The 15999-nt window shown below is 38.5% G+C and overlaps 1 protein-coding gene across 11 annotated transcripts in view; it reads right to left on the bottom strand.

Moving 5' to 3' along the window:
- The window catches only part of nrxn2a (neurexin 2a), a 149407-nt gene that overhangs the window by 49425 nt on the left and 83983 nt on the right, over positions 1-15999 (bottom strand). For all 11 annotated transcript variants that reach the window (XM_019363798.2, XM_019363805.2, XM_019363797.2 and 8 more), the window contains 3 exons: positions 15079-15269; positions 14679-14852; positions 11320-11439 (listed from right to left, as the gene is read on the bottom strand). In XM_019363798.2, the coding sequence (XP_019219343.1) occupies positions 11320-11439; positions 14679-14852; positions 15079-15269 (485 nt within the window). The remainder of the gene's footprint in view (positions 1-11319; positions 11440-14678; positions 14853-15078; positions 15270-15999) is intronic.

Here is a 15999-nt window from a genome sequence, read left to right as displayed (position 1 = left end):
TCCAGTTGTACGGCTGTGACAGCTTAGCATGCTAAGGTCAGCTTTCAAAATGACTGAAAGGCCATTACATTGCAGAAGTATTTGCATTATTTTGTGCTGAGTTGATAATCAGTGTCTGTCAGCCGCTAAGGAGCTCCACTGCATATATTTAAGAAGGAACAGAAAACTAAGGGCAGCTTCGACACACTGGTGGCCCACTCTGACAGACAATGAATTGCCAAGCTCGTTTCTGGTTATGTGGTGGAGAAGATGTAGCATAAACTCAGGTTGCAGTGAAGTATAATCAGTGCACATCAGTGTACAGTAGGCTACTCACTCTGTATATTATAATCAGCATGCACAAGTTAAATTTTGTAGGGATGCGATGAAAAAAGTAGTATGAGTTACTTCTCTTGGTAGATAATGCTGTAATGCAACAATAATGTAGGAGTAATCATGCAATGTGAAAAGTTACTTTTAAAAGTAATGTTTCAAAAAACTGCATTTTAGATATGCTATGCTGAAATTCCAAACAAGCTCATATAAAGCACAAACACTAGCGCAGGACACTGAGAAACCTCCATTATAACTCATAAAAGGTATGAAAATACAACTCACGCAAGAAGGGCCACTTGTTGTTGTGAGTCCAAACAATGGCGCCATAGCGATGCTAGATTGCTTCCCGTAACTTCCAAATGCAGACAATGTAACTGTGGTTTGAACTCCTTGGTAGACAGAGTGAGTGAAGTGTGTGTTATAGAGGTTTGGATATTTCTCCTAACTCTGTTAGTCAGTGTGACATTGGCAGAAGATTGAACTCCCTCTCCAGCAGTCAGTGTTTGCAGGGTGAGTCATAAGAGACCATGACTAATCATGAAATAACCTGTCGCATATCTGAGCGAAACTGGCAGTGTGGCTTGTATTTTCCAATCTGTCAAACATAGCTTAGCACAGCCTGTTTCTGTTTGCATTCTAATGAGCTATCAGCTTGCATTAAATTATCCTGATCCGTGACACTTTGCCCAGAGGTTGCAAGGGGTCAGAGAAGCAATGTCTAGTTGCTTTAAATGGTGAGCTGGATTATTTGTGTAGAAAGAATTACTGATTGCTGATGATGTAAATTCTTGAGGCTAATGAGAGCATTAAGGCAGGTACTTACACTGCAAACAGAGTAAATACCTGCCTTAATGCTCTTCAGTCTCCACTCTGAACATGTAAAACCTCCAAGTATAAAGCCTCACTAGCTGCTATGTCAGCCTGTGATTGAATTATTTAATGAGAACCAAGCTATAAGACGGATTAAGTGCTGGAGTGAAGAAATGGTTAAATAGATATTTTGACCTCATGAATGATCAAAGTCAAGCCACCACTGAAGTTGACTATGAATGTAAATTTTATGTAAATCCATTTAACAGTTTCAGAATATTTCAGTCTGGACCAAATTATTGAACCTACTGGTCCATAGGCAGAAGCTGCTATGCCCAGAGCTACACCTTAAAATGTTTAACGCATACCTTATATGATTTTACCCAAAAAGTGGCATTACTAATGATATCTTTTTATAGATATACTATAGATATACTGAGGTAAAAGCATAAAGTATATGTTACTCAACTTTTTATGAATAAAAACATTCACAAATACAATTACAATGTGCAAAGATGCACAGTATAGATTCCCAACTTCATGAATGTGTTGTTGATGGTCGAAGTTCAACATTTTTACATTTTACATTTCCTAAAATGTCAAAACTTCTAGAGCAACATGGAAAAAACAGAACAAACAAACAAAAAAAACAACAGTAGCTTTATTTATTTTCTATGAAGTTTTAATTCAAAGATGTCAGACTGTGTCTGCCCTTTAGATTATTGTTGTTCAGTAATAATTGAATGTAGCACATTTGCAAATGATTCATTTCCAGTAAACACCCTGGTAGGTGCACCAGAAACCACTGATTGGTCACAATCAACGCAACATTATTACCACAATCTAAAGACAGAAAAGCAGCATATCTAAGGGAGCAGATTTCACTGGCTGACTGGTCACAATGTTTTATACAAGATTGAAATAAATCACTCAAAGTTATGTGAATGGGCTACTAGTGCTATTGATCCCACTAGGAATCAACACCTACTTTGCTTTTAGAAGAGCATCAAGCACCATGAGTAGAGGTTTAATCTCAATGACAAAAAAACACACAAAAAAAAGAAAAAAGAGAGAGAGACAGGCCATCTATAATGAGAATACAGTGGCTGAAATCTTGGGTGTGACTGTGCTTCATGTCTTTTCTACTTTTGAGGTGAGTCAAAATTGCAAAATCATTTAAACTCTCAAAGTAAATGCAATGCCTTTAAAATGTCTAAAGGTACATGGATAAAAAAGCAAAATAAAAGCCATCTAAGTGTGTTCATGTGCTGTGCAATTCAATATTACACTAATCTAGAGAAACACCAATGTACTAAGAAACACGGAATTGTGAGCACTTTAAGCGTTCCCAGCTGAACAGCAATCCATAAAATCACAGTCTTCTGTTTGGAAGGGCGGCAACAGTTGAGAACATTGCTACCTGAATGACAAACACTGGGGTGAGAGAAGATGGCAATCAGAGAGTAATGGGTAGTGTTTGCAGCAAGTGATTTTCTGAGCACTTTATTAGTAATACTTGATGTTGTGAATGGTTTCCAGCTTCTAATAGTTTTTCTTAGAACCTTGTTTGATGTCAGTGGAGCTAAAAATAGAAACTGAAACTCAACGTCATTGTTTTCTAATACTATATAACATTCAGGGAACTAGTCAACATGTTCTCAAAGACTGCCTCTCCAACCCTTCTCCCACCTCCTCTCAGATGAAAAAAACTTTTGTTTTGACTGACAGTTTTATGGGTATTATAGTCTTTGCATATTTTCTATATTTGTACAGTAGTACCTAATCACACAGAACAGCACATGTTTCTCTGTTTGAGGAGTTTGTACCCTGTCACACAAAGACTTCAGACCCCTTGGTAATCTCTGGTTGCTAGTGAAAAATGCGCATTCTCACACAAAGATGGTCCTCCACCAAAAACCTCCATGTGACTGCTTTGGTCGATTGAAGGTTGCCCTGGTTGGCTGCAGCTTGCATGGGAGACACCAACTTGCCTGTAAACACCCGCTGAGGAGTAGAATAAAAGTTGAAATCCTGCAACCATGTTGGTTGAAGAGGTAAAGCCCACTTTTTACTTTGAAAGTGAACGCTCTACGTTTCTGGTTTGTGTTGCACTTTCTCAAGTTGTTGGTTTTGCAGGCAAACTGGTGTCTTCTATGCATACTACGGGCAACTGCAGCAATCTGCCAAAAGTTCTAGATCCATGTCACTGGGACCTTACTAAAGTTGGACTTATGGTCCCACTTTTGTGTCCATTCATGTACCTCTTAGGTGACACAAAGAGAAAAATGCCAATTCAGCCAGCACAAACCTACGGAGATGGATTGTCATGCAGTCCTTCAATAAGACAATTGAGGTTAAACTCTGTGCTGCTAAATGGCAGTTGGTTAAAAAGTTCGCTTGAATAGGAAATCGAATCACAGTTCATGAAGAATAAAAAGAATAAAAAGTGTGAATTTCTTCACTACAAAGAAGTTCCTGGTCTATTATGATTAAGTTCATGAAGAAGAAAAAGTGTGAAATTCTTCACTACAAAGAATTTCTTGGTCTATTATGATTTCTATCTTTTTCTCGGCAGCGCAAAGTTTAAGGACAAACAAAAGCAGAAACTTCAAAAAGCTAGCCTCCTTTAGCAGCTGTTCTACATATTTTTCTACATATTATGACACCAGCTCTGCAAGGCCTTGTATAGCGTCAGCACAGTACCATGACCCTGACGAGTTCTTTTAATTTTGTTTTTTAACTCTGGTTAGCAAACAGCTTGTAGGTGTCTTATTGCAACCTTCTGGCAATAGCAACACTTGCATACTGTATTAGCAAGTGCATGAAAAAATATAAGTGAATATGTGTTTTAAAAGATAAAAAAAATACTAAAAGAATGTGTAATTTCATGACTATTCAAAAGTGCAAACATTTCAAGACACAATTTCAATAAGTAAGGAAGGAAGCAAATGAAGGAAAGGAAAGAAGGAAAAGCAATGCCATTAGGTGAAACGTTCAGGCTAAGGTGACTTTTTAGATGTATTTGTCTGGTTGTTAAACTATTTAGCAGATTAGATGTGAAAAGTCCATTTTTCATGAGACTTCACTTTACATTTTATTTCATTTAGTCCTTTTATAGCTCTTTTAATGCCATCCTCTGACATTTGAGGTAAAGGACATTTCAAACGGATCAGATCTGATTTGTTGTCCCCTGAGCCTGTTTGGTGTTTGAAAAGTTAAAATACCACACAGAAATGGTAAATATGACGGTCTCAGTTTAGTAAATTGGAAGAAACAGGCTATGTAAATAAACCCCTTGGCGTGCCATATACAAAGATAAGACATTTTTGCACATGCACACATGTGGTTGCTTTAGTTTGTTGACAGCTTATTAAACAGTGTGAGTCACTGTGTCACTGTCACTATGAGCCTTAACATAGTGCACTATCAAACATCGCTGATTAGAGTGAAAATTTGTATCTTGTCTATTCACCGAGCAGCTATTTTCTAAATAATGGTAACACTGGCACAAATCGGAAGAGGGACTGATTAGCAATTATTCATACTTATTAGTGGGGGGGGGGGTTTCTATTTGCAAAAACATGCCTGTGACATATTGCTGCCCTTGAGAGAAAATCACTGAAGTATAACACAGAAGACAACAACGATATTTTTAATGTGAGAAACTGCAAGGACATAAGCCAAAATCAGTTAAAGGGGGCATTACTCCCTCAGGTGCTTGACTTCTTTTCACATCTATGTAAATGTCAAAAGTTTTGCAGTTATGCCTAAAAGGCTACAAAGCTGTAAAAATGCCCTGAGTGGTCAGACATTGACCTTTGGTGTATTTCACTGGAGGAGGAAATTTCCATGATTTTTATTTAAAGAATTACAAAGATTAAAGAAGTGCTTCCTGTAAATCACAGGTGAACCTTTATGACCCTGTAAGCTCTGCCAGTCAATTACACGATGTTTAAGCTTTTCTGCCTTTAATATAGCTGTAGGGAGCTATGCCAGCAGTCTGAGGCCCAGGGTTTAGACATGACTCACACAGGGCAGAGATCTGTCAGGAATGATATTTTATAATAGAGACTCTAGAGCCAACAAAGGCAGGTGTCTGCTAATAAAGGGCATCTAAAGACAGTGGTTAAGTGTGCATAATTTCTATATGGTAAAAGTTAATAGAAAATTATATTATGTTAAAATGATCATGAACTGACCAACTGAAACAGCCCATAGAGAAATCTAATCACAAACATTCATTCATTATAAAAAATTGATAATACAAGTATTTTTCTCATTCTAATTCACAAATAGAAAGTACTTCATGTGTTGGTTTGCGGTGCATCTTAGATCTGTTGTGCCAAACAAAACCCCTCGATTTGAATTTCATTTCGAAGAAGAATACAAAGTGGTAGGGACACAAATCGGCTGAGTAGGGTGGGTAATAAGGGAAGATTTTCTTTGTGTGGCTAAAAAAAACCACCTGCCCTTTGAGAGCGCTATGTGCTGGCACACGATGACAAACAAAACAGTCCAGGTGGTTTGTGCCAAATGTTCTCCCTTATAGGCTGTAGGACATTACAACAAAACGCCTACTTTAGGCTTTCTATACTAGACTCTTTCAGCGAAGGCTGCTGTATGTCACTGGGACATAGCCAGGGTCCAGCTTTCCTCTACAGTGATGATCATCAACGAGAAAGCTGGGTCAGTTTGACACAGAGTTTTTGCTCTCTGTGGAAGTTTGAGTTCCATGGTGAAATCGTAGGTGACTAATGCAAGAGGTTAAAACACAACTTCCAGGATGATCTAAATATCACAGCTGTGCTCGAAGACATGCAGAGGAGACGACCTTCAAGGAATTTAATTGTGGTCCAATTAAATCAGGTATGCTTTGTTTTTTGTGTAGGAAGTCAAATTTAATTCAGTCCCTTAATAATTCTAAAATCCTATAGCTGAAATATTTGAATTGAATCCACCATCGGGCCTTTCTGTGAGAAGTCTGCATGTTCTCCCCATGTCTGTGTGGACACACAGTCATCTATCAGAATGAGTATTAAGGTGCAATAAGAAACAAGGAGTAAAACCCTGCATGAACAGACATCTGTCCCAAGGACAGAGACGTGTTTTCAGCAACGCATTAGCTATTATTAATTTCTGTATGCAGCTGGCAACTGCAAGATGTTGTACAATGGTCATGATGTAACTGGGCTCGGACTTGAACCACTCAAGGTAACTGCAGAGAATAACTGGAAGGACTTCTTTCACAAACTTCTGCATTCAAGCAGATTCATCAAATATACAGGACCTCTCTTTCCCAGCACGTAATGTTATATATGACGGTGGTTGGCTTGAAAAATTACTTTTATTTATTTTAATGCAGACTCCCATCCTGGTTTTACAACATCTAATTAATGTCTGCATAAACTGCACTGAATCTGATTGGTCTGAGTAGTTGGAACTGTGAAATCAATGGTGTATCTACCTCCTCTGTTAAACACAATATAGTCTCTTTTAATCTGACTTAAATTGAAGTGAAGTATACACAACTACCCATCTTTTTACAGAAAGCGAGCACAGTCAATTTCACTTTAGAATTCAAGACTAAAGTGAATGAATTATACTGTAATTACTAAGGCTTTTCAAACAAGTAATGTATAAATGAAAGCTCTGGATTTTTAAATTGCAGCCTGATTAATATGTCAGCTTTATAATGTGTATGTTTCTCACAAAAGGGACGAAAGGCACAGAGGTCAGGTTTCCAAGAGATACAGTATGGTGCTTGATCCCAAGCTAGTCCAACCCACTGACTTTAAATAGTCCAGATTTTGTAGTGTCTCAAAAGTCTATTCCTTATAGGTCACCAAGTTATGAACAGCAATATGTTTTCTTGAGCCTCTGTCCCGGAGTGCAAGATTAAGTCTGAACCTCTATCCTGGATTATCCTTGTGGCCTTTGGGACACACTCATAATTGAGAATGACTCCACCTGAAATGAAGGTCAAAGGGAAAATAGGATTTGACTGAGCAGTTAAACTTCCAGTTTTGCTGCTCTTTAGAGTGCATTATAAAAGATGACATGTCCCCCTTTTTCACTCTTTACATAAACATTTGAAATATAATTATATAAAAATAACCACTGGTTTTTCAGACGTTGAATTTGTACTTGTACTTTTTAAAAATGTCATATTTCTTTAAAAGTTGCATTTGGTCTATTTCAAATCTTTTAATAAGTCTTCAAGTTTTGCAATTTTGATTTAATTCATTATATCTTTTTAGAAGGTAAAAGCTAAAGATAATGCTTGCTAACAGGACACGTGCAACAGGACGTGCTGTCTACTGTAACTTGCCTACATGCCTGGAAACTGTTTACTGTCTGCCTTTTATCCACAGGAATCAAACAATTGCAGCGAAATGCTGATTTACAAATTAACACAAAGGTGGGCTCCAATCTGCTAATGCTACGGTTATGTAAAGCCATGTCAGGTGGAATTTCATGTGTTAGTTCAGTGTGTGGGAGGGGCTTATTGTATGTCGGATGGCAGAGTTTGATGAGGTGGGAGGACATAGAAGACGATTAGAGAAGAACATGGGGGAAGAGTCATGTTTAGTTAAAATAAACGGTTGCCCATTGAGCAACTGAACATTGTATTATTGATGTCACGCCATACTTTTTTTTTTTTTTTTTTACTGTTTTTTTATTTTTAAATAAAGTTTAAATACAATGTTTAGGCTGTGGTTTTTATGACAGAAATTTTTACTGAATTTTACTTGACATTAGCACAAGCTGAAAATGCTCACATAGAGTACATGTTTCCATGCACTCTGTCTCCACACACACACACACACACACACACACACACACACACACGTAATGAATATGCCAAAACAATTATCTGCCACTGCAGAGGTTAACCAATAATTACAGACTCCATATGTTTACAGAAAGAAGTGTTAAAAATTGAGCGCAGTGCATCATTCTAAGTGATTTTGGTGATAAAACAATGACCTAGAGATAATTAGCCCAGATGTTTATAGCAGACTTGGTAAATTGCTCGCTTTATATGAATATCAATGTACTGAGGCACAAGCTAACTGAGGAAAATGAGTTTTCTGACAAGCTTCCAGACTTCTCCAACTTTCTTATGAATCCCCTCTTGGAAAAAAAAAGAAAAAAGAAATCTGATCAGTAAAGCACACCAGTCGCCTTTCTCTTTAATGCTTGTTTCTTGGAATATATAGCTGACCTTCTGCGCTGGTGCACAGATGCAGCAGACAAAGGTGGGAGGAGTAGATCTGGCTTTAATGATGGCGAGATAAACAAAGCAGCAGATTGTGGTTTGGATGAGGCAGGCTTTACCATTTAATACTGATGATTACAAAAGACGGTCCTGCCTACGTGTTTGTTTGTGTATTCACATTATAGTCACATTTCCATTTGTTTTAATGACTTCAATGATGGCTCAATGTGAGGCATGAGGCTTGTTATTTCCTCCGAGTTGGACTGATGTATTGGTTTGACCTTTGATATTGGCCAGCGATGCCATTTACCACCCGCATGATTGAGAGCCCTCCCTGAACACTGCTAGATGAAAACCCAAAACACTGCAATGAAATTCTTTTTTCCCCCCCTTTTGTTGCTGAAAATGTTATTATTGCCGCTATCTAAAAAGTGTCTCTTTCACGCCTTTTACAATTACAGGAATACATTTCAGATAAGTGAACACAGAAAATTTGTGGAATAGAGAAATGAAAGATCTGAAACATTTTCTGTTGGCAGCTTCTGTCCTGAAAATCAAAACACACTGACAGAACCACACTGATGCATCCGACAGCTAGATCACGGAGCGCTTGCCTCTGTTGCAGGCTAACAAATATTGCTGTAAATGCACTCATGTCTGCAACACTCGGAAAAAGATGGTGTGAAGATTTAGCCGTAGGCAGCCATTTGAAATTCCAGCTCAGATGATGTGATGTGCATGAGACAAACTGCAATTACAGAAAAATATTGAAATTCCACTAGAGATGGTCTCTATAAGATGCTGGGACGGGTTTTATCACGCGTCCTTTGAACGTTTTGGCGATTGCCATAATGTCTCATGACTGGAATCCTTTCCAAGGCTAATAAAGATCAACAATTTGTTTTTGCTGTTGTTGTTTATGTAAGCGGACATGCTGTTTGCTTTGACAAGCCACGGCTGACTAGAAGTATTATCTGTGTGGAAAGGGAATCAACACAAATATCTGCAGTTCTAATGGATGAAAGAAGGAGGAGGAAGAAGAAGAAGATAGAAAAAAAACACTCTTTAGAATCACTTATGTGACTTATGGAAAATGCAAGAATTTTTTTAACTTGCCGTATCAAATTACCAAGTTGTGTGTTGAAGGGCTAATAATGCTGTGCACTACCAAGTAAATACAGGAGCAGTATTGCTGATACAAATGCTAACACTACTCCTTTAACTTATAATGGCAGTCTATGTAGTGGAGAGCAGTGTGTCACGATTTATGTGATGAATCATCATCACTTTGCAAACACATCTGAATGAACACTATATCACTGTGATTTTTACTTTCTACAATAATTAGTTAACACAATAAAACACCTTTGAGCTTTTCATGTATTTGGGAACTGGGTTTTTTGGAGACCTGGAATGTAAATGCGCCTGTCTGTAAAACACTTACATTTGCTACAGGCTATAAATAAAACATAGTGCATGTTAGAGGTATAGTTTTTCATTTAAAAATTTAAATTTATTTAACACAATCCAGTGGCCTGCATAATGAACTTACAGGATAGAAACAAAGTATCGATCCAATCACACTAGTATCGATCTGATACCAATGCCAGCTTTGGTATCGATGCAATCAATATTTTGATCAGGTCCAATTCAAGCCTTTATTGAACAACAAATTCCTGTCTGTTCAAATGAAGTTACTGCAGAAACATTAAAAAGCACCAGCATATCAATCTGTAATACTAAGACATGCTGTAGCAGGTATTCAAACACACTATATTCATATTTAAAATGACAATATCGTTTGAACTTTCACAAACGGGCGCAGTTATCCCGCTCCGTGATGTAGCACATTTAGATGTAAAAGATAAAGCCTACAGTGGACAAACTACTGATTTTCAGATCTGTAGGCAATGACAGGAAGCACATTTGGCTGTGTATTTGTTAAAACTGGAAACTGTGGGAACAAGTGAAAGAAGAAGGCTGCTTGATGATATTAAGGCAAAGCTGGATAATCACCTACTCGAAAAAACACCTTATTTAGTGAGCTAAGCGCTCTACTTATGCTACACTCAGTGTAAACAGCCGACAGAAATTCGTTTATAATGATAAATGATGAGATGTGTTTTCCTACAATGTGAAGCTTCCCCTTACAAATTTGGCTTTCTTACACTCAGTGTTATTGCAAATTATCCTCTCACACTCGCCCTACAGCTTTCATAGCACATTGTCCTTTTCTTGCTTTAAACAACACACACCAGCACATTCGGATAATGATTACCGCAAAGACGTTTCTTTGTTACTCTAAATGCCTCTCCAGCAAATGAAGCCTAACTCACCCTGACCGATGAGCTCGAGGGGTATCGGGGGGGGGGCTCCTGGTAAAAGTCGGGTCTTTTATATTTGATGTCGAGGGCCCTTTATAGTGAAAGCAGCAATGAGATGAGAAGTTTGAAATGTGGTGCTATGACTTTGTTATGCGCAATTACAGCACAATCGGTTCATTGAGTTAGAAATGTAATATATTACCATGCTTTCAAATGTAGGCACAATATATGCAAATTTTCATATTCACATGGTTTTTGACTAATAGGAATAACAGTGTCTTATTGTTATTCGCTTAAAATAGCCACAATGTACAATGGAGGTTTGATTATTACATCATTATTGGAGTAGTGCTTTACCTTGATCCCATGAATCCTTAGTTTCAGCTACTGTCTTACAGAGCAGCTGGTTTCATTTTATTAAAAAAAAAGGGCAATCCCACAATTAACATCCTTATTAATGAATTTTGCAGATCTTTTTTTTCTTCCTGTAATCTCTTTAAAGCTCTAAAATCCAGTGACTCCATGAAAAATGCCGCTGGCTGTTCTTTTGAAAACAAATCATTTTCTTTGCCCAATTATTTGACTCTACGATCTGATCAGTAACATCTCAATCAGACTTTTCCCTGTGAGGTATAATACAGCTGCACTTACGGTCACTGCAGAAAGGCCCCCCGTAGGTGGTCATGGTGCAGTCACAGGAGAAGCCCTCCCACAGCTGCAGGCACACTCCCTGGTGGTGGCAGGAGTCCTCTGTGCAGGTGGTGCTGGGACCTGCAGGGTATTTACAGCAGATTTACCAGCTGTTTTTATTTCCCCCCACTTTATTCACACATCTTCAATTCTAGCCAACCGGAATAAATAAAATACAGCAAAAGTAACAAGCTGTGGTAAGCCAGTTTGATTTGGGGCACTTCTGCACAGCAGCAGCCATAGCTCTACAAAAAAAGCCATACTGTCAGTAAAACGTTGCCCGTTTTTCTCCTCATCCTTGTCCTTGTTGCCATCTGCTCATGACTGGGTGTCTTTTTTGCTTGTATACAACAGCACGCTGACTGTGATGTCTTTCCGATTGCTCTTTTACACATGTAAGTCAGCGTAGGACCGTTACCACTTAACACTGAGCACCAAGGCAGGCTGTGTGAATGTAACTGTAGACTTTTGGCTAAAGTCAAGGAAATTTTAGATAAAACATCCGTATTTTCTTATCTGATCCAGGGTGCTTATTTTTAGTTAACTTCAGCACACATTCTAGTTAACAACACAAAGAATTAAAGGTTATGTTGCGTATCAACTTTATCTGTGTGTGTTTGCACCACTGAGACCGCCTTAATTCTTCTGCTCCACCAAACCACATTTTTTAGTACCAAAGTCAGTCCAATATAATTAGTCTTACTCATAAAAATCATGTTCATAACACACTGTAAAGCAACAGCTATCAGCTGCTGATCTGTTAAAGTTTTCAAAAGTCTCTGACTCTTTAAGTCCAACAAGCTTCACCCTAGTAGCTGTACAAAAGCTGTACAATATGGATTACTGAGTTGTGGATACAGAAGACTAATTTTCCCTTGAGGACACCCTCTAGATCCAGGATGGGCAATTAATTTTCTCACAGGGCCATCCACATGAGAAACTAGGACTGTTGTGGATGGCTGCACCACTAAGACAAACTGAATTCTGCTCTGTATTGAATTTCTCTCTTTATTAGCTTATTGGTGCGCTCACAACAATCCCACTTTCTTATGTGGCCACTTGGGAAAATTAGTTGCCCACATCTGCGTAGATAACGGCATCAAGCACGTGCACGTGCTTGGTGGTTGTCTGAGTCCTGTCCATCCAAATGAACTGTTAGTAAAACCTGAGCGGATGTATAAGTGTTCACTTAAAACTGAAGTTTTAACACACTTTAGTTTTTAGTATGCCTTTGAAAAACAAATATGTGGCATTATTAGTTTATACAATGTTAAAAGGGAGGCATTATAAGTTAATGCCTCAGTTGTTTTTTTAGAGGGAAGGTATAACAAAACAAGGAAACCATCTTTTGACCGCAGGCCTAATGGCTTAATCACGATTGCAAGCGTTTTTCCAGTTGACTTTTTATGTGAACAATCTGCAGAGAGTACAGCTTTCACCAGATAAGCGTGCTTTAACTGCGTTTCGGTTTTTGAATCGTTACAAGCCAATAGTACACGCACTCCACATGGACTGACAACAGTTACTTGAAAATGTTTCTGAATCTTTACGTCGAAGGCTGAGAGAACCTTAATGCTAAAGATCAGAGCAGTTGAAGATCACTAAGAGCTGAACTAGATTCAACAATTCATTCAAAAACACACGCGTGTTTAATTTAGGCCTGTCGTACTTGAGGCCAGACAGAATGTACTTTACCTGTTTAAAACCATCTGATGCTTCACAAAATAAACAATGTTGTGGATAACTATCAGCTTTGTCCTCTATATTTTACTCAGTGTTTCTTAAATAGAGCTATTGCAGCATGAATAACATTGTTGTCATGGACCTGTGGATGCTATAGACTGTGAGGAGGAGGACCCAAAGGCCGACGTGTGAAAGCGAACTGTACTGAACTGGAAGCAACCGGTTTTTTGGCTGTTTGCAAAATCAAAAAGGGGAAAACAGAAAACTATAAGCTACTAGAAAACACACAGTGGGTTAGGAGACACTTGGGCAAAGGGAACAGATGCTCTGACGAAGACGTTATTATATATCTACGCACAGAAGGGCAATCAGGGAAGTGGAAAGAGCTGGGGAAAACAAGACACAGCTGAACTAAACCACAGAGGATGAGACAAGGGACGAAAAACTAAAAGCAAAGCACAAGGAACAATTAATTTATCAAAATAAAGCAGGAAGTGAGATAAATGTAGACGCACGAATAAACTTAATATTGGTGGACTAACACAAGAGGATGAAACACTAAGGGAAAACTAAATTCTAAAGAAAATCAGGGACTAGAGAAAAGCCAAAATACATTGAAATAGAAATAAACATAAAACAAACCAAAATCAAATAGAAAATAAAACTTGAAAAGTCTAAGATCTCACAAACACTGTTCAAGTGACCCAGGACCATGACGAGTGATTTTTCAGGATCAGAATTCATTGATACTTTCACCCACGAATAAAAATGAGATGAAAATTTCCAGGAGGTGAGATCCAATCCAGATCCAATGCTCCCCTTTAAGACAGACCGATTATGTTATGCAGAAGTGTGGGAGAAGTTGGGAAGCGATCCAGGTAAATAATATCCATTTGATCCAAGTGTGGAGCAACTCTCAGTGGAATAAACAGCAAACTTTTACTGAAACTTAATCGACTTTAGATTGAGTCTAAAACTGACTAAAACTGAATGAAAATGTGCCGCCAAAATTAACACAGCAGCAAAGTCAATAACAAAAAAATTGAGAAAACTCAAAAATGTTTTGAATCAAGTTCACATGACACTTTTGAGTTTTCTGTTTTTTTTTCCCCAATCACAGGAAGATTAATAACTTCTAATCCTTTGTGCTCAACCTAAATCCACCACTGGGCCACAATCATTTTCCACCGACTGAAGCTCCTCACCGGTAACTAATAAATGGTGCAAAACTGACAGAGAAAAATGTCTGACCTTCTCCAAGCATCACCACCAGTTCAAGTACATATACAGCATACATCTATTCTGTCACATCCAGGTCGGCCTTTGTTAAGTAATGGCTACCTTATTTGAGATTTTCTGTGACTATTTAGCCTTGGAACTGTCCACTCTGCTGAGTGTTTTCTTGTTAGAGGTCCATAAAAGCAGCTGAATGTCTTTACTGCTGCATGACAGTATTGCAGGTTAGATTAGGTTGAAAGGAAATAATCATACACGAAACAACAAAGATGTTTCAGGTCCTAACAAATGAGGTGTGATTAATTTTCAGCTACCTGCTCCCCTCTTTTCAGGAGTACCACCTGTGAAGTACAATGAAATCAGAAAACCGAATGATTCACAGGTGTTTCACATGTCCTCACCTCCACAGCCGTGCTCCACCTCCCCCACCTTGTGTAGGGCATCTGCTAGGAGGTCAGGGAGTCTTCCATTCAAGTCCACAGATGCCAGGCAGCCCTTGTATCCTTCCCGGGATGCTATTAGCCTGGGCAAGCTGCTGTACATGCTCTTCCCAACACCTCCAATGTACAGCTCCCCTTTAAGATAGAGGAATTGATCAGGAGGAAATTTCACCAGAAAAACATTTTCTGTATTCAAGTGCTTGCTAGTGCATGCATTGAACCACTCCGAAAAACAGCACGTTTTACATATGTACACACTTTAAATTTTGCAATATAGTGTTTTCTTCAGAGCAAATGTCAACAAAATTGACTATTAAGCATTAGTTTTTGCCACAAGTATCAACTATATCTTTAGTGATACCTTTCAAATCCAGGTTGCGGGCTCCATTGGAGTGCTGGGTGACAGTGCGGGAATCAATCTTGAGGATGTGCACATTGTTGTTGTCACGGGAAATCACCACATTGTGCCACTGGTTGTCATTTAGTGGCTTGTCAGAGTTTCCCTTCATTAGTGACGGCCCATTTCCCAAGTCAAAAACATAATGGATGTACCTGCACGACAACACAAATGTTTACAAACGCCATTTCTTATCTATAATTATTTCTTCACATGCCACACGCCACCAGCAACTCAACAATACCAACTTTACGTAGCAGGCGGATAAGTAAAAACAGCCTGTGTGCGTGACTTTTTTACGATTAAAGCGTGGTTCAAATTACTCCAGTGTCATGCGTGGCGATGCAGCTGTGCACACTTCTGTCTACCAATCTGTTTTGTGGTTCTATTTCTGCCGGGGCTCAAACTCCTCGAACATATTCAAGTATTTTGTTTATGTTCAAACAAATAACAGTGAATTTATGTAAACACAGAAGGTAATGCTTTAGGCACACCAATATGTTGACATTAAATTTTATCATTAGACGGCACACTGTCAAAAACGACATCTTGCTTAAATCAAAGTAAAGCAACATCCATGAATAAGCTGCTACACTTCACACGTAACACCGAGCAGCCGGAAAACTATGACAGAAGTGTTGGAAACCATTTTTTTTGTCTGTGTTGTCTGCCTGAGCTTCTGCTGCAGGCTCCAGAGCTGAACAAGGCTTCCCGCTGACTAATTGCTTACTGGGAAGAAAGTCTGTGCAAGGTCTGACAGTGGGAAGATACAATTGTTGCTTTGCTTGCTCTGTTTTAACGACCTTTCTCTGCGATTCTCTCTGCAACAAAAATTATTTACGATGAATAAAACATTTGAAACGTATTTGAGACGGTGTCAAAGTG

The sequence above is a fragment of the Oreochromis niloticus genome, linkage group LG10 (genome assembly GCF_001858045.2).
Source record: "Oreochromis niloticus isolate F11D_XX linkage group LG10, O_niloticus_UMD_NMBU, whole genome shotgun sequence".
NCBI lineage: Eukaryota > Metazoa > Chordata > Actinopteri > Cichliformes > Cichlidae > Oreochromis > Oreochromis niloticus.
The sequence above is the reverse complement of the archived record's forward strand: the minus strand, read 5'-3'. Positions and strand labels throughout refer to the sequence as shown.